We start from the raw sequence: 27,264 nt of genomic DNA on the forward strand, positions 1-27,264 counted from the left end.
TTTAGCATGGCCAATTCATCTATCCTGCAGATCTTTGTGGACTGTGGGAGGAAACCAGAGCACCCGGAGGAAACCCACGCAGACACGGGGAGAATATGCAAACTCCACACAGACAGTCGCCCGAGGGTGGAATTGAACCCGAGTCCCTGGCACTGTGAGGCAGCAGTGCTAACCACTGAGCCACCATGCCGCCCAATCAAATATCATAGAGAATTAGTAATCCTTTCTGCCATTTGTACAAGAATCAGTTGGTTCACGATAAAGACTTATTTTCCATTAACACAAACCTGGGTGAATTCCATTTTTCTTGACTAGTGGTTAGTCAGGCAAATTGGTCATTTTGGTGGTTCAATTAGGTATATACACATTTGTGATGGCTTTTGGAACAGTGGGCTCAATTATCAGCATACTCTTCTCCGTGAGTCTGTAACGCTTTTGCTCCTGCAACAACTTACCCATTTGAATTGAATAATTTTTAATATTTTCTCTCCATGTTTTTCGTATTTTGCTAATCAACCTGCTCACATATGTTATTACACATCTCTGGAACAGATGGGTCTTGAACCTGGGCATCCCAATTCAGGGATAGGGATACTATCACTGCACCACAAAATGAATCACAGTACATCTCTCTGCATTAAACATAATTTACCACCTGTTCATATACTCCACAAACTTTTCTACATCCTTTTCAAGTTCTATACAATCCTCCACACAGATCACAATATTTCTAAGGTTCATATCATCCACAAAGTTTGAAATTGCGCCTTGCACACCAAGGTCTACGGACATACATTCTATTTGAACAGGCATTGCATTGTTAAATCAAACTCGACTACACCAGCTGCCGGATTCAGAAGTTCTAAGAATACTGATTCACACAATGGTGATGGGTCTAAATAGCCATGATATTGTACTGCATTATAAATGAGTAAGGCATTCTTTAGTAGTTGATTAATGAATAATCTAGCAATGTCAAATCAGCCGGTAGACACTGCGTTGCTATTGTTATGCAAATCCTATATGGTCTTCACAAATGTGTAGGAATCCTTCAAATTGTGAGAGAAATGTTTACTCAAACTTGGACAATTCCCATTGAACTGAGTTTCTTTCTTGACCAATTCAGAGAGCAGTTGAGGATAAATCACATTGCTGTGGCTCTGGAGTTGCATTTAGACTAGACCGTGAAGGACATCAGCTTTCCTTTCGAGATTAATCAATAAAATGAGTTTTTAAAAAAACACTCTGGTTGTTTCAAAATGATTAATTATTCCACATTTGTTAATTAGATTTAAATTTCCCATGCAGCTATTAAGGAATTTCAACGCATTTCCAGATCTTTCTTCTTAATAAACAACAAGCTTCAAAATATTGGTAATACATGAAGGGTTTATTGTTGTTACAGTAAGTTTATTCCAATGAGTAACAAAATCTTAAAAGAAAATAATCAATTGCAATATTTTTAATCTGTGTTTTACTGAAATATAAGGTGTCTCAAATGTCCTGCTCTGTTGTGCTGCAAATGTAGTTACAAACCACAAAAATGATAGGTCAACAGGTTAGTGCTCCATTGGTTCTTCTGGTTTTTCAAATGAAGCTGCGTCATCAGCTGGAGGTGCCTGTAAGACATTTTCATTGTATTCATAAAGTTACAAAAAAATCTACAGTTCAAATTTAATTTATATCCTGTATAGGTAGAAAATAAAATTAAAATTGGGATATTAAATATTTTAAAAACTTTAGCTGGAAATACAATCCTGATAACATACATCTGTAATGATCAAATTTACCATTAAATTTCGAAACAAATAGAATCTCTTCATTTTCAAAAAGATTCCAACTTGATGAATTTCAGAAATTTGAACAGCAAAGCTTCTACAGAAAACTGGAATAAGATACCTGAAACAGACAGGTTACTCGTAATCAATGGGATATTTGTTTGGTCAAGCACTCTGACTCTACTGGTAGGACAAGAAGTAGGGCATCATACCTTCTTCAAGACAATCCTGTATGCCAATGTCATAGATGACAAAGTGATCCAAGCTGGGTAAGAAACTTGTACGTTTTCTATGCTCGTCAGCAGTGTGATTTTAACTAATTGAAGTCCACGAATACTACATTATGATAAGTACATGTGCCCAAAATTCTTGGCTACTTGTGCCTAAATTGTCTAGAGCTTAGAAAAGTAGTACAAATATCCCTTCAGAAAAAAAAAAACACTCTGTATCAGGTAAAGAGAGACTACAAGTAGACTTATTGAATAGTTTGATTTAGAATTTGAGACATGCTGGATAACAGGTTTCTGCAAATGTTAAAGAACTGGCTGACCAGAACTGACAATATGGAATACAGCAATTTAAAATATGGTAACAAACAAACTTGAGCATTTTGCATCAAGAATAACATCTTCTACATATACCTTTCTTTGAGGTCTTTCTTCTAGACCTTCCAAAAATGGTGCAACATCATCGTCATCATAAATGGTGAAATCAATATCTTTACCCACAATTCCAATTGAGACATTCTGCCAGTAAAGGAAAATAATGTATCAAGATTTAGGATAAATTGTAGATTGAATTGTACAATTAAAACATACAGCAACAGGTCCACACACTGGAGTCAGTACAAGTTACAGAATATTATATGAATACTTAAGTTAGTATGCATAAATATTTTGGTCACTAAACCAGTAGTCCCAAGAATGGAAAACAATAATGAAGGAGCAATGTTCATAGAATCAAAATCCCTATAATGCAGAAAGAGGGCATCTACACCAAACTTCTAAACAGCATCCCAACCAGACTCAGTCCCCATCTCCAAAATCCTGCATTTACCGTGGCTCAATTCTGCCAGGGCTAATAGCCTGCACATCCCTAGATACAACAGGGCACTTTAGCACGGCCAATCCATCTAAGCTGCATGTCTTTGGATGTGGGAGGAAACCGTAGCACCTGGTGGAAACTCACGCAGGCATGAGGAGAATGTGCAAACTCCATGCAGGTAGTCACCCAAGGATGGAATCAAACCCGGGTCCCTGGTGCTATGAGGCAACAGTGCTAACCACTGAGCCACCATGCCGCTCACTGTTACCTCATCCCACATTCACAAACACCTGCTCTGATACTGATACTTTCCTTCTTTAGGAGCTAACTTCGAGGTGGGATTCTGCATTTGGTGAGACATTTGAAATCACTGGCCTGCAGTTGGCGTATAGAAAAAGGTGCTAGTTCAATAGGGGATGAGATGGCACAAACCTTCTGCTGCATTGGGCTCCAGAGGACTTTGATGCGGTGACCTGCAGCAGAAGGCTGGTAATGTGCACATGAAATGTTTGGTGTATTTGCAGGTCTGTCAAAAAGCCTGAAGTCAGAGTCAATGCATTAAAGGAGTCTATTAACAACATGGCAAAGGGATATTGAGATTCGATCCTTTCAAACATGCAAATAATTTCCAGATAATACTGTTGGTCTAAACATGATGCAGCCTGAGGACCAATATCTCGGCTTCCACAGTAGCACAAACAAAAGCCACCCAACGTCTAGATGTTGCAGTGGAAATATGCAAGCTCAGTATGTTGACATGCAGCTCACACTACTGCTGTCACAGGGATATGCAAGATGTCAGACCATCCAGCAAACTGTTCTCCAACATATGACTAGGATTATTTAAACAACGTCCTGGCCAAGAAGCAGTGATGCAAAACTGCTGTCCTCATTGAAAATGGCAGTATTTAAGCCTCACCAGTTCCAGTCCACCACTGTTCTTGCTGTTGCCACTCAGGAAGCCAGCTAGCATAGAGAGATATTACAGTCGAGGGTGGGTGGGGGTGCGGTGTGAGTCTAGAGCCAGAAGGGTAGAAACTATCCTGCAAGGTCATCTGGGGTCTCCTACACAGACAGGTAACAGTCTTCCACCAATCATACTTCATGATTGATGTAGCACTGCATAGGAATAATAGATCAGGTCATGGGGCACTGAAAACAGGCAAAAAGGAACAGAACAGGTGATTAGTTGACATTTGTATTACATATGGCAGGATTTGATTTAAAAATTTGATTTGGAAAATTCATTTTGTGGTCACTTGTCTCTTCATATTCTGTTATTTTAAACTATGATATCCGATTATAGACGTAAGATATAGGATTGTTGCTGAATGAGGAAATTTGTGTAGTGTTTTCATTTGCTGGCATTGCTGTTGGAGGTGTCGATCAAAGACAGTCTGGGCACCACGAGCTGTATGTTAGTTGCCTCCTCCCTTCTTTAAATTGGTCATTACATAGTCAGGGCAATGGCTGTGCCAGGCAAGTTTGCGTAGTAGACCAACATGAACCACAACAGAGTCTAAGGAGTTATTCCACAACAGATGTGGCAATGGAAACATAGTTAGATCACTCCAACTGTTGCTATCACACTTCATGACATTTGATATTTACTTCACCACAGTTTTTATGTGGTGCTTTGACTAGTTTTACTTTGGACTGACTGTCATATTGCATCATTCAGCCTTCAGCAGGGCACAAATCAAAATACCAGTGTGAAATAGCACATTACTGGACAACACTTCATTTCAGCATAAGAAAGATTAATACCTTTGTGGTAAGATCCTGTTCAGCAGGAAGTGTTTCCCTCAATGCACGCAGACCATGTTTGACCAATTCATTGAGGTTACCTGGTGAGAAAGACATAGTGGGTTTGGATGATAGTGAAAAAGGAGAAACTGAATCAAGGAACAGATAGAATAAGGATTAAAAATTTGACACACCCGACAGCCACAACACAAAATTTGTCACACTTACAATCCTGGAATTCATCCATGTGTCTCTCCAGGTAGGTTCGGGCAGATTGTGAACGCGCACCAATTGACATGGCTTTGCAGTCAAAGTAGTTAGCGGATGGGCAGGTCTGGAAAATGTGCGGGCCGATATCCTGAGGATGAAAAAGGAACACTTGGTTTAATCTAACAGGCTGACACAGAAGAACCATTCTAAGACGCTGTGGTCGAGGTTTTCCAACTGGCATTACCTTAAGAATTTAAAATAAATAGGTGATCTGTACATCACAGGAATTACTGCAAGCATTAATATATTGGCCCTCTTGCAAGATCAGCCTCACTCTGGATTGGAATTAATCCAGCTTGAATCAAATAAACCATTTGTCTTCTGAAATTAAGTTAAACAGAGGACTTACATCATAACCAGCAATAAGCAATCCCACACCATATGGCCTCCTTCCATACCGCTGTGTTGGAATTTGAGTTTCTGGATAAGTGGTTAAAGAAATATCATGCTTCTTAAACAAATATAAAATAAATTAATAGTCAAATTTGATTTTATGTAAAGACAATGATTTATAGCACGTCTGAAACAATGTTTTAAACATCAAAATTTGTGAAATATTTTAAGGAAATTTAATATTAGCTATTTACATAAAACAGAGTTCAAACTGATTTTTTTAGACAGAAATGCTGGGTCTTTTCTTTAAAGGATACTACTTCCAATAAGGCTCACGAGACGTGAAACTGGCAGTGGCCTGTCAAATACAAACCTCGAGTCCAAACACTCCTGTCGCATGAAGTTGCTGTTGAGAAGGTGGCAGGCACCAGAGGGGTGGGGAAGACAGAAGAAATCATTAGCATGCAGTGTGAATGAAGTAGTAACACACTACTGATGTTACTAATCATCAAACTTATTTAAGGCTTACATAAAAACACAAAGTAGAGGACCACCTCAAGGTCTGACAGCATCTATGCAGACTGAAACAGAGATTATGTTTCAAGGTCAATAACTCTTGTTAGGAACTTTGGAAGGGCTCAGAGGAGAAGTCATTGAACTCAAAACATAAACTGTATTTCTTTCTCCACAGATATTTCCAGACCAGAGGAGTTTCTTCATCATTTCATGTTTTTATTTCAGATCTTCAGCATCCACAGTGTTTTGCTTTTATTCATATCTAACTACTTGATACACAAATGTAATATGACCAGACATCAAATGTTATTATGGTTGTCTTGTTTCTCAACTCTTCCTAAATCTTCCAAAATTCCCTTTATTATCAACCACAAGACATGAGTCCATTATTTAGACTTCAGCTTCAGGAATCAATTCGTTCAGTAAACCCAAACAACTGCAGAGTGTTCTATTTCAGAAGTCAAAGTCTTCTTTCTAGACACATTTGTGATCAACAGTACGTCTTTATGGTAGAGTAACTGCAACTAAATAGATAAGTAAATGACTAACCAACTGCACAAATACTCACCATAACAGCCTTGCATCAGCAGTAAGACCAGCAATGGAAATACCAACATGATTGTCAACATGGAGAACCTTTTTTTGGTGAGCAGCTAATTCTGATTGAGCTCTCTACAAAACAAATGGTTCAAAAGATGAATACAATAAAAGATTATGCTAAAATATAACAATTTGAAGGGCTGTAACAGGGAACAAAATGGAAGAAGAAAAGAAAGAATGGATGCATGAAACAAAGTGAGCATAAACAGAATTGTAGAATTTACAATACAGCTACCCTGTCTATTCTCCAACCCTATTTCCATAGACCCCTATATCATCACTTCCAAATATATATCCAGCTCTCTTTGGAAACTTCCTATGGAATCCAACTCCACCCGTCTCCCAGGCAGCACATTCCAAATCCTAACAATCCCGAGTAAAGAGTTTCTGCTTATTTCACTCCTCGCTCTCTTACTGACAATCTTGAAATTGCAACCCCTAGTTACAGAATATCCTTCTATACCCTGTCAAAATTGTTCATAATTTTTAACTCTTCAAAAAAGGTCACCTCTTAATTTTCTCTGCTCCAAAGCCCAATTTCTCTAAACTTTCCTTGTATCTAAAAAAATCTAATTCCTGGCATCAAATAAAACTCTTGCATTCTCTCCAGGGGCTTCAACATCCTTCCTTAAATAAGGTGCCAAGAACTGAACACAAGACTCCAAATGTGGTCTGGTAAATTATTTGAAGTGAGGAAAGAGAAGGATATGTAGCAAAGGATAAACATATAGTCTCAATCTTACAAATAAAGAAGCCCATGAAGTTTTGTGATTTGAGGTGTGGTGGTGAAAAATGAGTTTGAGGCTTTGTAGGACAAAAGGAGATGTTCCAGAATTATGAAGGAGAAAAAAATTGACTTAGTTCCAGGTCAAATGCACTTTCCTCCATTTCCTGAATGTAAACCCTTGTACTGGGATATGGTTGCATATATGCAGGCATTCATCATACTTTCTGAATATTTGCATGTCCGCAAATTTTTTCCTGAATTTAAGAGTACCACATGTACACCTACACTGTCATTTGATTTGTTTTCAAACCCAATTTCTCACATTAATAGACTGGATGTTGATTTAAGTTAGGAACAGAAGATACAATGATCATGTGGCACAGGCAAGTTTTAATGTAATATTCTCCACTGATTACCTAATGATGTATGTATAAGATGGCTTAGGCTACTAATGGGAGGACAGCAAAGAATAACATAAAATAACACTTCTGAACTCAAAGTGAGCTAACTTCAATAGAATGAGAGAAGATCTAGCCAGGATAAAATGGACCAAATATGACTGGCAAAATGCATAGGACATTGTGATCTTTGTGTTCTGTTTCAGAAATAGGCTAGGTACTGGTTACAAGGGTAAAAGGTAAGGGAATAAAAGATGACAAGGGAGATGGAGAGTATGATGAAACAGTAAAAAGAGTGTAGGGTTCACGTCAGGTGATTTTTTTCAAACAAGAACTAGGTTAAATCCAGTAAGTTGAAAGGGAAAGTGAACAGTAAATAAGACTATCAAAGAAAGATTTTGAGAATAGAAATCAGCAAGCATTTAAGGTAACCTAAAATTCATTTTTCTGGCATCAAAGTTGTTATCAGGACATAGGATGGATTGCAACAGGAACAAAGAGTGCTAAGCTCTTGGAGGCACAGTACAAAGCTAGAATACAAAATGTAGATTGCAGGATAGCATGTCAAGAGCAGTTGCAGATGCATCTAAAAATGACATGCCATTCTGGTGAAGCTATAAAACAGGAGTGCTTCCATTCCAAACATCATGAAAAGCAAGTGATAGACAGGAATAAACAATTCCACAAGCAACATACAGAGTCACAGTTGTACAGCAGAGAAACAAGCCCTTTGGTCCAACTCGTCTGTGCTGACCAGATCTCCTAAATTAATCGAGTAACCTGTGCCAGCATTTGGCCCATATCCCTCTAACCCTTATTCATGTATCCATCCAGATGCCTTTTAAATGGTGTAATTGTGCTAGCCTCCCCCACTTTGTCTGGCAGCTCATTCCATCATGCAGCACCCTCCGCATTGAAAAGGTTGCCATTTAGGTGTCTTTTATATCTTTTCCCCTCTCACTTTAAACCTATGCCCTCTAGTTTTGGATTTCCCTACACAGAGACAAAGACAAAGACCTTGGCTATTCACCCTGTCCATGCCATTCATGATTTTATAAAACGCTACAACATCATCCTTCAGCCTCTGACACTCCAGGAAAAATTGCCTCAGCCTATTCAGCCTCTCCCTATAGCTCAAGCCATCCAACCCCATCAGCATCCTCGTAAATGTTTTCTGAACCCTTTCAAGTTTTACATCATCTTTCCTATAGCAGGGAGACCAGAACTGAATGCTGTATTCCAAAAGTGGCCTAACCAATGTCCTGTACAGCCACAACATGACGTCTCAGCTCTTATACTCAATACAGATATAAGCTCTGTGGCCTTGCCAAATTCCATCATGAACATTGGTGGATAACTAAAATACATATTAAGGAAGAGGTTCCATAAATATTCCCATTCTCAATGATGAGGGAATCCAGAACATCAATGCAAAAGATAAAGCTGAAGCATTTGCAACAATCTTCAGCCAGAGGTTCCCATTGGTAGCCTCATCCAGAGATCCTAACATCATAAACCAATTCAATTCACTTCACAAGATATCAAGCAACAGCTGAAGGTACTGAATACCGCAATAGAATTCCAGCAATAGAATAACACTTCAGAACATGTAGTGCTCCCAGCCAAGCTGTTCCCTGACACTGGCATCTATCCACTATATAGAAAATTGCCCAGCTATATTTGTTATTAAAAAGCAGGACAAATCCAACCTGGCCAATTACCATCTTATCCGTCTAAGGATGATCATCAGTGAAGTGATGAAAAGGGTCGTTAACAGTGCGATCAAGTAGCACTTGCTTTGCAATAACATGCTGACACTCCATTTAGATCCTGCAGCATCGCTCAGCTCTGACCTCATGACAGCTTTGGTTCAAACGTTAACAAAAAAGCCAAACTCTAGAGATGAAGTGAGGGTGGCCCTTGATGTCAAGGCTGCATTTAATGGAGTGTAGCATCAAGAAGTGAACAAAACTAGAATCAGGGGGAAAACCCTCTGCTGGTTGGAGGCATACATGACACAAAGAAAGATGATTCTGGTCATCGGAGATGTCACCTCAGCTCCAGGACATGGATTTGTAGAGTTTATAAATGCAGAAAGAGGCCCTTCAGCCCATCGTGTCCATGCTAGTTAAACATACATCTATTCTAATCCTTTCCAGCACTTGGCCCATAGCATTGTACGCTATGACATTTTCAGTGTTCATCTCTCAAGGAGTTCCTTAAGATGGTGTCCTAGGCCTAAATATCTTTAGCTGTTTCATCACTGACTTTTTCTCCATCATAAGGTGAGATGTGTGGTGGTTACTGAAGACTGCATAATGTTCAGCACAATGTATGATGATTCAGATATTGAAGCAGTCTGTCTTCAAATGCAGCAAGACCTGGAACATGTCCAGACTTGGGCTGATAAGTGGCAAGTAACATTTATGCCACACAAATGCCAGGCAATGGCTACTATCTCCAACAAGAGAAAACCTAACCATTACTTTGTGACATTCAATGGCTTTAATATCACTCAATCCTAATATCAACATCGTGGGGGTTACCATTGACCATACATTCAGATGGACTTGCTAGATAAATACGGTGTTTACAAAACCAGGCCAGAGGCTTGGAATCCTGTAGTGTGTAAGTCACTTCCTGACTCCCCACACCCTGTTTACCATCTACAAAGTACAAATCAGGAGCATGATGAAAAGCGCCCCACTAACCTGGATGACAGCAGTTCCAACAACACTCAAACTTGACACCATCCAGACAGATCAGCCTGCTTAATTGGCACCATACCCACAAACATTCACTCACTGACAAATAGCAACAACAGTTTATACAATCTCAGAGATGCACTGTGCGAATTCACAAGATACTTTGTCAGTACCTTAAAACCTACAACCACTACAATCTGGAAGGAAATGGGCAGAAGACAGAAAAGAAACACCACCATCTGCCAGTTTCTCTCATAGCCATTCATCATCCTGACATGGAAATAAATCACTTCTTTCAGCAATGCTGGGCCAAAATCCTGGAACTCCCACCCTCATCTACATCAAATGGACTATAGCAATTCAAGATATCACAGCACCATCTCCTTGAGGATGACAAAGATACAGAGTGCCTTTTCAGTATAAGTCAATAATCAGCTGAACACTACACATTGTTATAGGTATTGAAGGTATAGACCTTCATGCTTGCAGAAAGTACTATAATTTAATATGACTTTGTAGTCCATATTTTTACCTTTAAAGCTACCAGGACAGCATGGGTTTTTGACTTGAGCCCCACAGTGGCTGAACCCTGTTTCACTGCCTCCATAGCATATTCAATCTGATGTATTCGCCCCTGTAAGAATGAAATAATAATTAGTTGCAGTACGAATTTTCAAATTAAGACAAGTGCAATCAGAATTAGGATTCCTGTATTCAAAATATAAATTTCCTCCCAACTAAGGAGTATATTAGAACAAAGTCTTGGTCAGGATTGGAAACCCTTTTTCCAAATGAGATCAGATAGAAAAAAAAACTACCCACATACCGACCTCTGATTTTTCGACCAATCTTCTAGTGGACGATCCTGAAAAATTCAGTCAGTGCAAGAAATGTGGGAGATATCGATGAAGGGATATCATAAGCCACACCCTTGTTTTAAGACATGAGCTGCTATATTCTTTTAAGAGTTCATTAATGCACAGAAAGGCTTTAAGATATTTAACAGCTTTCAGTGTGTATATGAATGAATGCATAAGTTATTATGTAGGCTGGTAAGGGGACATGATTGATGAGTAGGGTATGAAGGCAGGATGCCAGTTGGGCAAGGTGGCAAGTAGGGTCACTTGACTGGTGAGGACCATGAAGGAGCGTCAAACAGTAATGGGTTAATTGAGTCAATGGAGAATAAGTGTAACTGATTAGGTAGGACACATGGATATTAAAAACAATTAAAGCTACAGATTCATGTAAGGATTAATCATAAGTATCAGAGATAGTGGGAAAGAGGAGTGGTAGAAAACACACAAATGCTATTAATTAAATTAGTGCTCAGCATAGACAACAAAAATGTATCAACAGTATTTTAATCACTGGAAAGGCACAAGACAACATCACATCCGGGTGTGAAAGTACAACATTAATTACAGAAGAAATACGAAAACCATCAACTGAGTAGAATGGCAAAGATCCTTAACCACCCTGTGAGTACCATTAGAAACCAGGGTAGCACAACACTCAAAAATAGGAGGAAAAACCTTTACTGATAAATTTTTAACAAAAGATTCTTGTAATATTGAAAGAATAAGTGAGATATGAAAGAAATATCCATCTAAGAAAATGACACATTTCTACAGATAAAAGAATCCTTCATTAAAGATTTAAAATTGGAAGATTAAAAGGGCGCAAAGACACACAAAGAGATTTTTACTGATAAACTTTTAATGAAGGATTCGTTTAAGATTGAAAGAATAGGGTGAGATGATAGGAGTATAAGAATGACTAGATAGAAGCTCACAACTTTAAATATATAAAAATGTGAAAGATCAAAGTGGACATAGACCCCTTAGAAAATGAAGAATTAAACAGATAGTTTACATCAGACTTCATATTGGAAGATACTTCAAATGTTCCATTATTACTAAAGAAGACAGGGGAGGAATTAAGTATCAGCAGCATCACTAAAGTAGTAGTATTAGACAACCTATTGGGGCTAAAGGCAGATAGCAATGGCTCATGGTCCCACTGGCTTGCATCGCAGGTTCCCAAAAGAGATATTTTGTTCTTAAACATCGCTAGATGTTCTAAGATATTTTTGAATAGTTATAACACGCCAAACTGGATTTTATTAGAGTTGGTATCATATCTTTTGGACTGCCATATACTCAAATTACATAGTTTGTTAATTTCTGTTAATAAAATTGTAAATTTAGTACATCACCTCACTAAGTTTTTTCCTGTTACAATTAAGCGAGCGGGAGTAGAGAAGTCTAATTCCTGTACATAAAAGTCCCAGACTCAAATTATTGGGGTCATTTATAGTAGAGTTAAGGCTTATTAAAATTAAACAGTTTACTTGAAGGATGACAAAATTCTTGGCAGCTTCTTCACCTGTGGGATGGTTAATGATGTCATACAAACCTAAAACTGAGTGTTTGTGGAATTGATTACTTTGAACTCGGTGGACAAAAGCTATCAGGGAAATACTCCTGATCTAATTTCACTCTTATTTAAGAGTTAAAATCCAGAAATAACTTGGAGATCATATCAGTATGTGCCTGGGAGTAGGATGGTTGGAGGAAATGGAGGTTAGTTGGGTGTCCATGTTGTATAGATACACACTGATTTTTCAGTAATTTCTAACATTTCCTGCCCAACTATGCAAATAACTAAGATGCAGTCATCTGATGCCTGACTCCAACTCACAAGTCAAAGATGTTTTAGGAAGGTCCCAGAGAGCAGGGGAATTGCTCATCAGAAGTTTAAACATTTTGGGCAATTCCCAAAGAGTCAGTGCATTAGGAGTCCAGCAAGATGCCAAGGCACATCTTGGATTGTATATCCAGTCTTCGATGATCCAGAGACCAGAAATTCTGGGTCATCATTTCTGCTGTGAATATTTCAAAGTATAATTACCTACAAGGAGTTGTCATTGCACAAATCTGTGTGTTTGTTTCATGCAACTCCATCTTTGTAATGTTACAATCAGGTCTCTACCCCACCACAGCATAAAACAACTTCCAGCAAAGTTTAAATTACATGGTCTCGTTCTGTAATTTGGTGCACCATCTTCATCCTAACTCTTGGACAGTCATAGCTTTGACACAGTTAGCCCTCAACACCTCATTAATGTTGAGCTGGCTGGGAACTGCCATTGTGTGGCTCCAGTCACCTTCCTGACACAACACACAATGGCTTTTCTTCCATTTGCATTAGGACAGGTCCATCAAGGATCTATACTTCAGTTCCCATTTATTTCATCTTGTTATACTCAAAACTAAAATCATTTAAATACAGGTAGTCAGCGCAGGAGATCTAACACTACCTCATCATCTGTCTCAACCCCTCCACTGTGTTTTGTCAGGCATCCATTCATGACTGCACCACACTTCTCTCAAATAAAACACTAACAGGATTAAAAACAGTAACTCCAGCCCAAACCACAAACTCTGTATTAACTTCGTGGGCTGAACCAAACCATTCAGCGCATTATAATCCTGTTGGACTTTGAATGGAGATTTTAATCCATTAACATTTAGATCATAACAATTGCTTCCTTCCATCTCCACAACATCACCCACCTCAGCTTCTGTCTCTGTCCATCTGCTCGTCTCCGTGGTTTTGTTGCCTTTTATTACCACTATTCCAAACTTTTCTTGGCCAGTCTCATACCTTCACTTTCGATAAATTTGCTGAAGCTCATGCCAAACTTTGCTCTGTGTATCCCAATCTACACCATTTTCATCTATCCATCATCTGCACTCACTGAATTACATTGGCTCCTGGGCTACCCGTCTCTCAATTCCTGCTCCCATGTTTCAATGTCCTCTCCAACCTCAAATCTAGCCCTGCAACTTCTTTTTCTTTGAAATTGTACAGTTACACAGAAAGGCAAAAAAGTTCCCAACTTTGGCTATACATCCTGACACCCTGTTTCCTGTAAGGACTTCATTCTATTCTCCCAGTTACTCTATCACATCTGTTCTGATGATACCATCTTCTGCAAGCAGTCCTCAGACATGTCCACCTTCTTCCTCAACCGAGAACTCCCCATTACCATGACTGACAGGCCATCAGCACCATTTCCTGCACCTTCTGTCCTCATCCCTTCCCTCCCACAACAACAGGTTCCCCATGTCCTCACTTGCTACCTCACCAGACATTGCATCCAAAGAACCACACGCCACCATTTCCACTACCTCCAGCCGGGTGCCACCACCATTGTCTCCTCCCTGGTTGGCATTCTGCAGGGACTGTTCCCTTCGGGACACTGTGGTCCACTTTTCCGCCATTCCCAACATCTCCTCACACCTCCGTGGCATCTTCCCACACAACTGTAGAAAATGCAACTCTTGCCTGTTTACCTTCTCTCTCTTCAATAATCAAGGCCCAGACACATCTTCCAGATGAAGCAGCAATTTACCTGCAGTTCATTAAATCTAGTCTACTGTATTCGCTGCTAACAATGTGATCTTCTCTACATTACGGACATGAAACGTAGACCGGGGTGACTGCTTTGAGGAACATACTCGATCTGTCCATAAAAATGACACCAAGCTTCCAGTTGCCTGCCACTTCAACACACCACTAAGCTCTCATACCAACATTTCTGTCTCAGAACTGCTGCAGTGCTCCAGTAAAGCTCAACATAAGCTAAAGGAGGAACATCTTATCTTCTGCTTTATTCACTTTTCGTCCCTCAGGACTCAATATTGAGTGTAATAATTTTACAGCATGAACACCTTCCTCCACGTTTGTTTTCTGAAGAAGAGTCTAGGCCCGAAACGTCAGCCTTCCTGCTCGGCCTGCTGTGTTCATCCAGCTCTACACCTTGTTACCTCCACGTTTGTTACCCACTTTCACACCCCAGGTCCTGTTCTGTATGGCCGGGATGAGAGGGAGGTTTGTTCGTGGAATGAGGTTGGGGGTGGGGAGATTTTAAAACTGATGAATTCTATGTTCAGACCATCGGGCTGTAGGCTCCCAAGGCAGAACGTGAGGTGTTGCTCCCCCAGTTTGCGTGTGGTGTCAATGTGGAATCCCAGGATGGACATGTCATCAAGGGCGGTTTTGGTTGGTTTGGTTGGTTTGGCTGGGGGCGGGGGCGGGGGCGGGGGCGGGTGGGTGGGGGTGGTGTTTAAAATAGTTGGCGACCGGAAGTTGTCCATTACCATCTACAGAGCGCAGATGCTCCATGAAACGGTCCCCAAGTCTGCGCTTGGTCTCACCAAGTTAGAGGAGGCTATATCAGGAGCAACAGATACAGTTATGAAGAAGGGTCCTGATGTGAAACATCGACTTTCCTACTCCTCAGATGCTGCCTGACCTGCCGTGTTCCTCCAGCTCCACACTGTGTTGTCTCTGTTCTGTGTGGACTGCTCCACCACAGCGAATCCATTTTCAACCATTCACATTCCTGCTGGCACCTATTTAGCATTTCTCTCTCTCCTGGCTTATCATCAGCAATTCCTGTGTTTGCTGGTCTTTTTGTTCCCCCCTCCCCTCTCTGTCTGAGCACCATCTTCACCTATTCAACACACTCCTTTCTATCCTCCAACGCCTGCCATCTGCATAAATGTCATCATTTCCTAGCTGCTTTCAGTTCTGATGAAGCGTTACTGACTTGAAACATTAACTCTGTTTTCTCTCCTCAGTTAGTGCCAGACCTGCTGAGTCTCTCCAGCATTGTGTTTTTGTTTGAAAAAAATTCCCAAAAAGCAGCTACACAAAAAGAAAAATTAAAAAGGAGCTACACATTTGAAAATATTTGAGTGCACTCAAAGCAGTTACACGTACGTAGGTGAAATTCTCTATGGACTTATTTTTCCAATGCTCGCCTTTCTGATTTTCCCATTCTCTTTGATCCACTAGTGGTGGATATCACTTCAACAATCCAAGCCCTAAACTCAAATTCACACTTCTATCCCCTTTCTCCTTCTCAAATCTCTTCAAACAAACTCTGAGACACCCATCGAAGTCAGCTCAGTGTCAGTTTTTTTTTCTGTTATGCTTCTGTGAAATAGTCTGGAACATGTACCTAAAGCGAGGCTTCCCAGTTTTCGTTCATGACCCTGAATGAGGTTGCAAGCTCAGAGGAAGACATGGCAGCTATGAAGTTCAGAGTGATTTCTCACAGCTGTAGGGCTGCTTGAAATCGTTGTGAAATTGTAGTGTTTTGGTGGGTGTGGCCTAATTGATAGCTTTGAGGCGAAATTTTGGCAAAAGGAAATTTTTCTTACCTGTGGGCTCCAAACTGTGACATCGTTGTCGTATTGATTACGGAACTGTATGAAGAAGCAAACAGAAAACATACATATAAATAATGAATACAAATACAGATTTTCAAATGAACACAGTATTCGAATTATAACTGAATGCAATGAAGTATCATTTTGCACACGTAAGATGCTGAAACGGATTCGGACATTTCACAATGATCAAATAACAATCCCAGTACAAACTCACCAATCAGGAACAGAATACTTAGTCTAGTTTGGGCCTATATTTTCTGCAGTTTACAAGAATAATAGGTCATTTTCTTGATGTTTACAGGATTCAGAAGGAGCTTGATAGGGTACACATTGAAGTGGTTTACCAGCTTTGGAATCTAGAACATCAGGGTAAGGCAGCATTTATTTAGGACTAACAGAGGTGAAATTTGTTCATTCAGTAATAATGAATATCTAGAATTGTTTACAACAGAGGGCCGTAGTTCTCTACCATTGTGCATATTCAAGGCAAATATCAATACATTTTAATCACTCAGTGAATCAAGAGATATGGGAAGCGGGGAAAGTGGAATTGAGGTAAAAGATAAGCCATGGTACTCAATGGAGGAGAAGACTGAAGGGGCCAAACAGCCTGATTCCACTTGTATTTTACATTTCATTATGAATTCCCTTCAGCCCAGTATCGTAACCATTAACACATCTTGTGACAGGGCAAGAAATAACTTCTGAAACCCCTCTTTCCTTCCCTACTGTCTCCAATTAGTATATTTTTGAAAAAGAAGATGTGACAGTATGTACAACTTGAATAGCTAGCCAGCAAGAAGATTTGTACAGTTTTCAATAAAACAGGATTATTTATTCACAGGCTTACCCTGAAAACATAGCACACTGATACTCACCCATTGCACACAAATACACTTTTTCCTTAAACGTGTAGTTTACTGTTGCATGTTATAGGCAAAAGAAGTACCTATTTAAGTCAGGAAATGTCTTTTGGATCATCTCATGACTTGGTTAGTGAAATTGCTTAGTCTGGAAAATATCCTTTTCCAGAGGTAGTGTGACAGTTTTGAATCCACAGAGCACTTCAGTTAAACCTCAGCAGCCATCATTTGAAACACATTAGTTTCCATTTTTAAAATATATTAGTTCCAGTATATTCCACACAGTAGTGTTCATATTTTAGAAGTTGTAAAGATGTGCCTTTACTGCGCATGGCAATATGAATGTACATAGTTTCCAAGAGTAACAATGTAATCCAAACACTAAAGTTCTGAAAGAGAATGACTTGTCTTATAGAATCCAAAACAATCTAGATAATGACTGGATTAACACAAATCAAAAGTGTTTTATTTTGGCTGGAGTATAAACGTAAAATCACCGCAATCAAAGATATATTTCCTTCCAGACCCCCATCTGCCTTTCGTTGGGACCACTCTCTCCGCGACTCCCTCGTCTGCTGCACGCTACCACTAGCCCCACCACCCCCAGCACCTTTCCTTGCAACCGCAGGAAGTGCAACACCTGCCCCTACACCTCCCCACCCCCCACCTCACCTCCATTCAAGGCACCAAACAAACTTTCCACATTAGGCAGGGATTCATATGCACATCCGTCAACGCAGTCTACCGTATCCACTGCTCCTGATGTGGCCTCCTCTACATCGGTGAGACCAAGCGGAGGCTCGGACACCGTTTTGTAGAGCACTTCTGCTCTGTTCGCAAAAAAAGAACAACCACCTTCCGGTCGCGAACGATTTCAACTCCCCTTCCCACACCTTGGGTGACAAGTCCATCCTGGGCCTCCTCCACTGTCACAACGATGCCACGTGCAAACTGGAGGAGCAGCACCTCATATTCCGCCTCGGGAGCCTACAGCCCAATGGCCTAAATGTGGATTTTACCAGTTTCAAAATCTCCCCACCCCCCGCCTCATACCATGACCAACCCTCCCTCTCATCCCTGCCTCTTTGGCCTGACACAACTTGTCCATCTTCTCTTCCACTTATCTACTCCTCCCACCTCAGTGACCAATCCCCACCACTTCCAACCTGCACTCATCTATCACCAACCCACCTTCCTTCCCCAATCCCACCCCTCCCTTTTATTTATGTGAGCTTCCTTCCTCCTCCCCTATTTCCAAAGAAGGATTCCAACCTGAAATGTCAACTTTCCTGCTCCTCTGATGCTGCCTGGCCTGCTGTGTTCCTCCAGCTCCACACTGTGTTATCCCCAATCTGTTTTGATGGGAGGAGAGGTTCTCTTCTAATAATTACCCCAAAACCCCCAGAGAAGCTCGCCTTTCCCCTCATAATCTGTTAAAACATTGATTAAAGGAAAGAAAATCCCTGATCTCCACTTTATAATTAACAAGTAACCATTTATTTATTTAACCCAAACAACAAACAAATTAAAAGAGATACTAACAAACCAAACAATTTCCCCCAAGTACAAGCTATTCCCTAACTGAACTGGAGTAGCGTTCAAAAGTCAAGTCCCATTTATATAAACCCAATTAATAAGAAAACAATAAGTTAACACTTAATCTCTCCAAATTTGCACAGGCTGTCTCTTCTGGAACACACTGCCTTCTCTGTTACACCATAAACGCCTTTCTTCCGATGATTCTGCTGTCAGGAATGTTTTTTCTGTAATTTTGTTGGTGAGGACTTTGAGCTAAAACAGCTGTGGTACTTCTGGTGGGCCTTTTCAGAGAGCTTAATCGTTCTGTGTGATAACCAAGTTTGTCTCTCTGATGGCGGGCTTGCTTTCGCTGCAGCTGACGTTTGGCTCTCCCCCGATCTTCAAAAAAAATCCTCTCTCATATATCCCCTACGTCACATCAAATTCTTATAATATGATTGGTTTCAGGTTGTCAACACCATTAGTTTTTAAATTCAATTGGATGTGAATCCCTGTGTGCTTGATTTAAATTCATAAGCCAAATTCAAAACTTGTTATCAAAATAAGATTGCTGTTTTGTCTGCCACCTGTAAGGCCTTTTGATACATTTATTTCAATTTTGGGGCTCTCTGTACAGTACTTGCAAACTTCCAAACACAGACAAAGCACAATCTCTTAAAGGGATCACATACTTTCTTTCAATTCACAACTTCATACCATAAGGATGTAACTAATTCAGACCTTCAATATAATACTAGCAACTTCATTAGCTCAGTAAAACAGTGAACCTGATTTTACATGTATTTTAAGAGTAAAGTAGTTAACTTCTGGAGCCACAGGTGTGGTTAAACAGAGAATTTTGGAAGGTGCTATCCAATTTGCCTGTTCCTCCACAACCTGATACTTCACCAAAAGATTTTGTGATGAAATTCACCTGAGAGGTATAAGGCCACTACATATCCACAGGTGCATAATCACTGGTTGCCCATTATACACACCATAAAATTATGGAGCCAGTGGATTCAGGTGAAAGTGAATTTTTAATAATGTGGCAAGTCTTAATTACTTGAAAATGTCCTCTCGAGCACTGAAACTGCAATTTTACAATGGAGGAGTCTCATTTCTTCAGACTTTAATTATTGGGGATTTAAGCAATCTTTCTTGGTATTTTACTTGTTTCCTCTCTTTCCACTTTCTGTTAATGATTTTACAATGAATTAATGTTCTAATTTTTTTACTTCCTCATTTAGAATGTATATCTCAGTGAGGATCCTTCTGTACCAATTGATTAAAGGGAGCCTGCTGTTGCTTGCCCAGTTCATGTACATCACAGATGCCCTCTAGGGAGTGCTGAGCTGGAAATTGTTAATCAAAAATCTATAAAAGGAGCTCTGCAATAACGGGACACCATTTTTTTCACCTTTGACCACAATATCTGCGTCATTAAGTCATAAGAATCCAATCACTCAATTAGAGTAGGGAGAATAAAAGGCCAGGGAACTATTCATATAAGTATTAGCACATATTGTAAACCAAAAACTGTTCAAGTCAATGTTTATGTGCATACTTCAAATTTCTGAATGTATTGGATAAGATGTTTTCAACGAAACTATAAACTTTAGTTTGAAGAACCATCTCTGACAAACATTTACTGGTATGTAGACAGTCATCACAATTGACGTGTTGATTATGGTGCCAGTTTCCTATGCAGAAGTTTATTTCCACAAAAAAAACTTTAACTACATATGGTGTGAAGATGGCCATGATCATGGAAGGAGAAGTCAGATTACAGCCTGTTAGGCTGTACTTAGTCTCATTTTTAAAACGCATTTAAATCAAAACTACAACTAGATGACCTTGCATAAACTGGGTTTTTGCAGGCAAAAATCTCAATAGCTTCAAAATTTAAAAAGATGACCTTTTTCTCAGGTTATTTTGGGTCCTGTTTGGCCGAGGCCTTAAGTAGAGTACTGCACACAGTGCTGGTCATCTTATTTAGGAAGGATGTAACTGCGTTGGAAGCAGTTCGGAGACCGTTTACTAAACTGATACCTCAAATGAATGTCTTATGATGAAAGATTGGCCAGGCTAGTCTTGTATCTATTGGAGTTTAGGAAAGTAAGAGGTGACTGATTGCAACATTGATGATCGTGAAAGGTCTTGACAGAGTTGCTACGAAGCAGATCCATAGAATCCCTACAGTGAGGAAAGAGGCCATTCGACCCAACAAGTCCACACTGACTCTCCAAACAGCATCCCATCCAGACCTATCTGCCTAACCTATCCCTGTAACCCTGCATTATCCACAGCCAATCCACCTAACCTAAACATCCCTGGACACTATGGGCAATTTAGCATGGCCAATTTACCTAACGTGCACATCTTTGGACTGTGGGAGGAAACCCAAACAGACACAGGGAGAATGTGCAAACTCCATACAGTTGTCCAAGGCTGAAATTGAACCCAGGTTACTGGTGCTGTGAAGTGGCAGTGCTAACCACTGAGCCATTGTGTTTCCTTAAATATTTAGATTAGTACTTGAAATGCCATAGCATACGAGGCTAGGGGCCAAATGCTCGAAGATGGGATTGGAATAGATAGATGTTTGATGACCAGCATGGACACAATGGCTGAAGAGCCCCTGTCCTTGTTGTAAAAACCCTGGCTCCATAATCTAACTAACTCCAGGTATACTGGGACTCCTCAAAGTGCCATATATAATAATGGAAGAAAGTGGTCAAGTTGGCATTTTTTTAAGTATCTAATTTGAACTATTACAAACCTTTACAAATTTTATTAATGAAATATCATTTTCTCCCATCACAAATGCGGCCTGACCTGACAGCTTCCAGAATTTTCGGTTTTTATTTCAGATTTCCAGCAGTTGTAGTGTTTTGCATTCCTATTCATTGCACTGTGGGACATTCGGCAAAAATACCTGCCATACAGTTACAAAACAATCTCTGCACTCCAAAAGTAAATAGTTTACGGTTAAGTATCGAAGGTTTTATAAAGAACTACGTAATTGCAACTTCTACGATATATTCTATCAAAAGAATCAAGTATGCCAAACAAAAACAGAACAAGCACTCCCGAAGGGAAAATGAACAATGCCTCAACGCAGTCCTTCAAGTATCAATAATCGACCGACCCCCCAAAAAAGCCAATTTACGTCCACTTCCTTGACGCAGCATATATTATCAAATCAGATGTTTTTTGCGCACACACACAAAACCATGCAAAATGTATCGAAATCGGACTATCTCTGGTAAAATTATAAACGAAACAAAACATCTAAGGGATTATCCATCTCCCCGGCCCTCTGTCAACCAACTCCTACAGACCAGGCCGAATCCAATCTAGCAGTTTCTTAACACCTAGTGCTAGTTATCAAAAGTCAAGGCGCCCTTTTCTACCATCCCTGTCCCCGGTGCGGAGTGAAACGGCTATTCATCCTCAGTCACGGGAAAGCAGCAACGCGGAAGGGATCGAGCGGGGGCCTGCGGTAGGGCCTAAAATCCATTTCCAACGATATGACTCGGCACTAAACCTGCCGCCTCCCGAGGAGGAACAAGCACAAAACAAAAGCCGCAGCCCACCGGCCAATTTGCACAGGGGATTACGAACAACGCCGTGAACTAGCCACGTCGATCTTCGAGTAGGTACACCGGCGATTTCCCTCCATCACCTACCATTTTGCTGCGACCGCGCCGTTTCCTTCCAACGGTGATCGATAGTGCCTCAGTTTGACGAATCGCCCCTGGATACTTTCCAGGCGTGAAAACAAACTATCGAATCATTGAGCGCAGCAGATTTAACCATTTGAGAACTATGACTATGGCTATGACAACATTTCTGCTCCTGGTGGCTTCCTGTCAGCGAGGCAAAGAGGATTTCGGTGCAATGGAAAAGAAGTTAACAAGTATTTTAAACGAAAGGGCAAGAGTAAATCAGTGAATGTAAGAATAAAAAGAACGGAATGATTAATTAGTTTTAATGGGATTAAAATCAAACTAAAAGTTGGTGATACCAGCATTCAAGGGATAAGAAATGCATTTAATATGGAGTTTAATATTTAATTTACACGTAAATAATTGATAATAGAATTCGGATACTGAACTTTTAATTAAAATTATAGGGTAGTTGAGTACCCCATTGCCTCAAACTGCTGTGTTGTGTAGGAACTTCATGTATCCTACATAAGTATCCTGGCAGGCAGCGTCTTAGTGCTGTAACATTAAATGCAGAGCTTCTGAGCTTTCCCTTGAGTGCAAGACACAGTATTTGGCTACCAGCCTGGAAGAATTCAGAAAGTTCGCAAGGGATTGAAATCGTACAGGGAAGAAAGCCGCGGGTCACGTGGGAGCCCTCTGAGGGTATGATAAACCTGAGGACTCCTCAGAGCCGGGCAGCCAAAAGCACAACTATGGCAAATGGCTACACGGGAACATAGCTAATTGCCAAAATACAGTGCCCACAAGGGATTTAATACTCAGTAGGATAGACTGGCATTTCTTCAACTGCAGAAGTGAATCCCACATTGTGTGCTGTTTCGCTGGTTCCAGATGAAAGGGCATCATCGAGAGGGCGCAGAAAGGACGCAGGTGAGGTACATCAGTTTTGGAAGGGAGCATGGGAGACAGGGAACTACAGCGTGCCTGAAGGCCAAGCAGAGTATTTGGATGGTTTACAGTTTAGTGTTGAGAAAGTAGGAAGTGGATCTTATTCACAAGATGTTCATAGGTCATGACAGGATGTTGGGGAGAAACTAGTGAAAAATGAGTTTCAGGCTACGGCAATGGGAAATTTTGAGGAAAGTTTGGCTTGATGGGTAGGGGGAAAAGGAAGAATGGCAAGTATAAACAGGAGGAGCTAAGGATCGGATAGTGGATTGCTTACTGATGTTAAAATGAGCCTACTGATTTAGCTTTAAATACACAGTATATTTGTGCATGTTTGCAAACTGCTTTCCATCATTGCAAATTTACCAAAAGTTCTGAGGTCTCCGGAGGATTTCTAGGCAGTTAACCGTGAGGGTAGCGAAATTGTGGGTGTTCCGCAAACAAAACTGTCGCGGTGCTAGTTCATTACCAGTCGCCGACCCTCCATAATAATGCACATTCTCCGTCTGTTAACTTCCCGTCGGTAACAGCACCGACGTACCCAGTCTAATGTTGAGGCCACTCATTGTTTTTAGTGCAGGATTTATAAAAATAAATGGCGAAATCAGGAAATGTGTAAGCAATAACAACAGAAAATACTGGAAATGCTCATCAGATCAGGCAGCATTTAATGTTTCGGGTCAGTGACCTTTCCTCAGAACTCAGAAAGGTCGCGGAAATGTTAAACAACGCGGTGTCAGCAAATAATGGCGGTGGCCTCGACAATTCGGTACGACCCTTCTGAGATCATTAGCGGAAATTTATATGGACTGGAAACTTACAAAGATGAAATTCAAAATCGAAGTCTTGTGTAAAAATGGGCCAAAATACGCAGAGATCGACACGGCAATTTAGCGCTATCGTTCAAAGTCAACAAATAACAGCTGATACTTTCACTTAATTTTTTTCGCATTGTCTTGTAATTTTGGTAATAAGGAGAAACATCACAGGAATCCATTTGTAAGTTATCAATCAAACCGGGAACATATAAATGGACTCCTCTTGTCAAAATGTTCAGAGGAACACGTTAAGTATGTGGAAAAATACAAATAAATAGTAACACCTCAGTCCCTCGGATTGGCAATTCGTAAAATATATTATTAGTCTAGGTAAAGCGAGATCGGGCCGTATAGGAAGTAAAACTAGCAGAAAAATGTACGGACCCATTAAACCTGGAGCGAAAATCTCCATAAGGTAAATATAGTGCAAGGAAGTCTGCTGGTCAAAATACTTTAATAAAGTATTGTACAAAGTAGCTGTAGGTTTCGTTTTCGGATCAATTTCTCAAAGCGCACTTGATAGCTCTCATGGTGGCGCCAAATTGTCCCATAAACTGGTGCTATGTATATAGTCCAAAGTAGTTTACTGCGTGTTCCTCAATCTGGTAACGTTTGATTACAGAACTTCCTGCCTTCTATCACCACCAACTTTATATAAAAATATGCTTCTATTTCAATTTATCAATGAATTCATTCCAATTTATTACAGAAAGTCTCGTCTAAGTTTCAAGTTCGTATTTCTGAAGATGTTGCTTTCGTTTTCGGCAATGAGATCCACTCAATTGTTTTTAGCGTAAATATTAAAATGTTACATTGAAGATGGAGATTCGCCTATCATCTGACTGGAGTACGATTTTCTCTAGTGATTATCATTCTTTACCGTGTATATTGTATTCTTCCGAAGCTCATTACATTTTTTGCCATTGATAACATTTGGTGACTCAAATTGATAGCTCGAGAAACCTAGAGATGTGCAGCGTTTCCTCCTGCCATACGATCTGAACAATCAAGTGGAATTTGTAACTCAACAATCGAATCAATAGCAATCATCTTTTGGCAGGTCTTTGAAAGAGCTGTTAATTTAGGCCGTCCCTCAGCCTTCCTCCCACGATATTGAACGGTGTTTTCTGGTTTGGGGCGATTTTTTTGCTAAAGAAAAAGTCAATCATATCCCTGTAGTACAATGTACACCTATTACCTTGAATTCCGTTAGTTGATTGGCTTTGGTGGGATTAGAGAACTGTTGGTTTCGTGGTATTATCGCTGGACTACTAATCCAGAGACTAAAATAATATTCTGGGAACCTAGGTTCAAATTCCACCCCGGCAAATGTTAAATTCAATATTTTTTAAAAATCTGAAATGTCTAATGATAATCACGAAACTACACCTGGGCAAAAATCCATCCGGTTCACAAAGGAAGAAACCTGCTCTCCTTATCCTCGAGTGGCAACTTGTGACTCCAGACCCAGACTCTTATTTTCTAGCTGTAATCTAAAATTGACCGAGATTAGAAAAGATTGTTATATTTGTAAAATTAATATATATGTTACATTGGAAACAACAATATTAGTGTCTGCTACTGTGGGATTTTCTTGGACAGATTTACTAAATTTTATGCGACAACAATTTGATTGCGGACACCTAATAAGTATATTATTCGACACATGAAACGTTTACAGGTGGCTTGACAATAATTTTAAGCCAACAGTTAGAACACATTGCAACATTTCTCTGAATCAGAGGGCCTTAATGATGAAATAGTCTATGGAAATGATTAGTAGCTTCTTGAGAACATAATACTTTCAACCTTGTAATGTCAAACAACAAAATATTCTTTAGAATTATTATAAATTAATGTTTTTTCCAATGCTTTCCTATTGCACTACTTTTATTGCTGATAACATACATGTGCAGGATTTACCTAAAAACGTTTTACAGAAATTGCGGTACCAATTCAAAATTATGATTAATGAAATAACATCTGATATATTTGAAATATATGTCTAAATTTCTTTTGACATAATTTACTTCAGTCTCAACGGCAACGTTTGCAGTACTTTCTACAAAACCACAGTGCACATTTTCGCCACAGTATTGTGCGTGTACAGATTGAAAATTAGTTTCCTTTTGCAACTTTTTGATTGCAAATAAGATATTTAAAACGATGTGGTTGAAAAATCAACCGCTCCTTCTTACTTGTGTACCTTTACTTCTGCACAATCTTAGTAAGTTGAATACATCATGACGTTTGTGTGCAGTGCTGGGGCAGCTCAGCGTTTTTGGATCTGTTGTTTCAGGAATAAGATGTGACTGGAAGTTCGCCTGCCCTAAAAGCTGTACCAATATAAAATATATTTTTAATCAAACTGCTTAGAGATGCTAGTACCGTATACATCTCAGGGGGAGGTGGGACTTGAATCGAGGCCTCGTAGTAATAGTGCGGCCCTGCTCCATATCGTGGCTAATGCGATCAGTTCGTATACCTAAATTGCAGTTTGCGAGACCTCGCTGTGGGAAAATTGATTGCTATCCAGTGGCTATCTTTCATACATACTCCATGCACTGTTATGATATGACGGGTTGAAGGGGACTATATCAATGGAAGTCAGTCAGTTGTTTCGTGCTCTTAAAAGACGAGCGGTTTTGTTTCAAACTGACGTCCTTAAAGCAAACAGTAAATTATCATGGATTCATTCCATCTGAAACTTCCCAACTGGAGTTCGGTCGGAGGTTAGCATCCTGAAATGTCAACACAAAGATGAGGCTCAGGATGAAAATATCGGATGTCAACACGCAGCGGGCGAAGCACGGCTGCAATTTTAACGGAGCTGGGAAGCATGCCATAGGGCGGGGGAGTGAAACAAACACATGCTCAACTCACATTTCAAAAGAGAAAATCAAATCAATACAATCAGCAGGAAGCCCGTCGTCTCTTTGGCTCCTCCACACCGAGGGATGACAACTGGCGCTGCCGAGGCTCGAGCACGCGGGGAAGGGGTTACGCGCACGGCTCCCCCCTTCCACAGTCAGTTGAGCGCGAGGCGGTTTGAAGCAGGAAGGTGGTAATGACGCGCGC

General features: G+C 40.1%; 1 protein-coding gene across 2 annotated transcripts; it reads right to left on the reverse strand.

Annotated features, from left to right (window-relative positions):
* Positions 1 to 1,371: 1,371 nt before the first annotated feature.
* Positions 1,372 to 27,148, reverse strand: psma1 (proteasome 20S subunit alpha 1). 2 transcript variants are annotated; one of them, XM_048607006.1, is made up of 10 exons: positions 27,070 to 27,148; positions 16,354 to 16,398; positions 10,650 to 10,751; positions 6,256 to 6,359; positions 5,489 to 5,577; positions 5,188 to 5,258; positions 4,797 to 4,926; positions 4,590 to 4,669; positions 2,420 to 2,524; positions 1,372 to 1,619 (listed from the first exon to the last, which is right to left on the reverse strand). In XM_048607006.1, the coding sequence occupies exons 3-10, from the start codon at positions 10,722 to 10,724 to the stop codon at positions 1,560 to 1,562; spliced, it is 714 nt and encodes a 237-aa protein (XP_048462963.1). In that variant the 5' UTR covers positions 10,725 to 10,751; positions 16,354 to 16,398; positions 27,070 to 27,148; the 3' UTR covers positions 1,372 to 1,559. The 2 variants fall into 2 exon arrangements, with proteins under 2 accessions (XP_048462963.1, XP_020390433.1); XM_020534844.2 differs by lacking the exon at positions 27,070 to 27,148 and adding an exon at positions 22,439 to 22,531.
* Positions 27,149 to 27,264: the final 116 nt, after the last annotated feature.

This window comes from Rhincodon typus, chromosome 17 (genome assembly GCF_021869965.1).
Source record: "Rhincodon typus isolate 14 chromosome 17, sRhiTyp1.1, whole genome shotgun sequence".
In the NCBI taxonomy this organism is placed as follows: Eukaryota; Metazoa; Chordata; class Chondrichthyes; order Orectolobiformes; family Rhincodontidae; genus Rhincodon; species Rhincodon typus.

What these genes read in the sequence shown, in the direction of transcription:
- psma1 (XM_020534844.2), bottom strand. An exon ending in CGTGAGCCTTATTGGAAGTA is followed by an intron (nt 5,259 to 5,488) that starts GTATCCTTTAAA and finishes CCACTTATCCAG; the next exon opens with AAACTCAAATTCCAACACAG. An exon ending in TGCTTATTGCTGGTTATGAT is followed by an intron (nt 4,927 to 5,187) that starts GTAAGTCCTCTG and finishes TTTCATCCTCAG; the next exon opens with GATATCGGCCCGCACATTTT.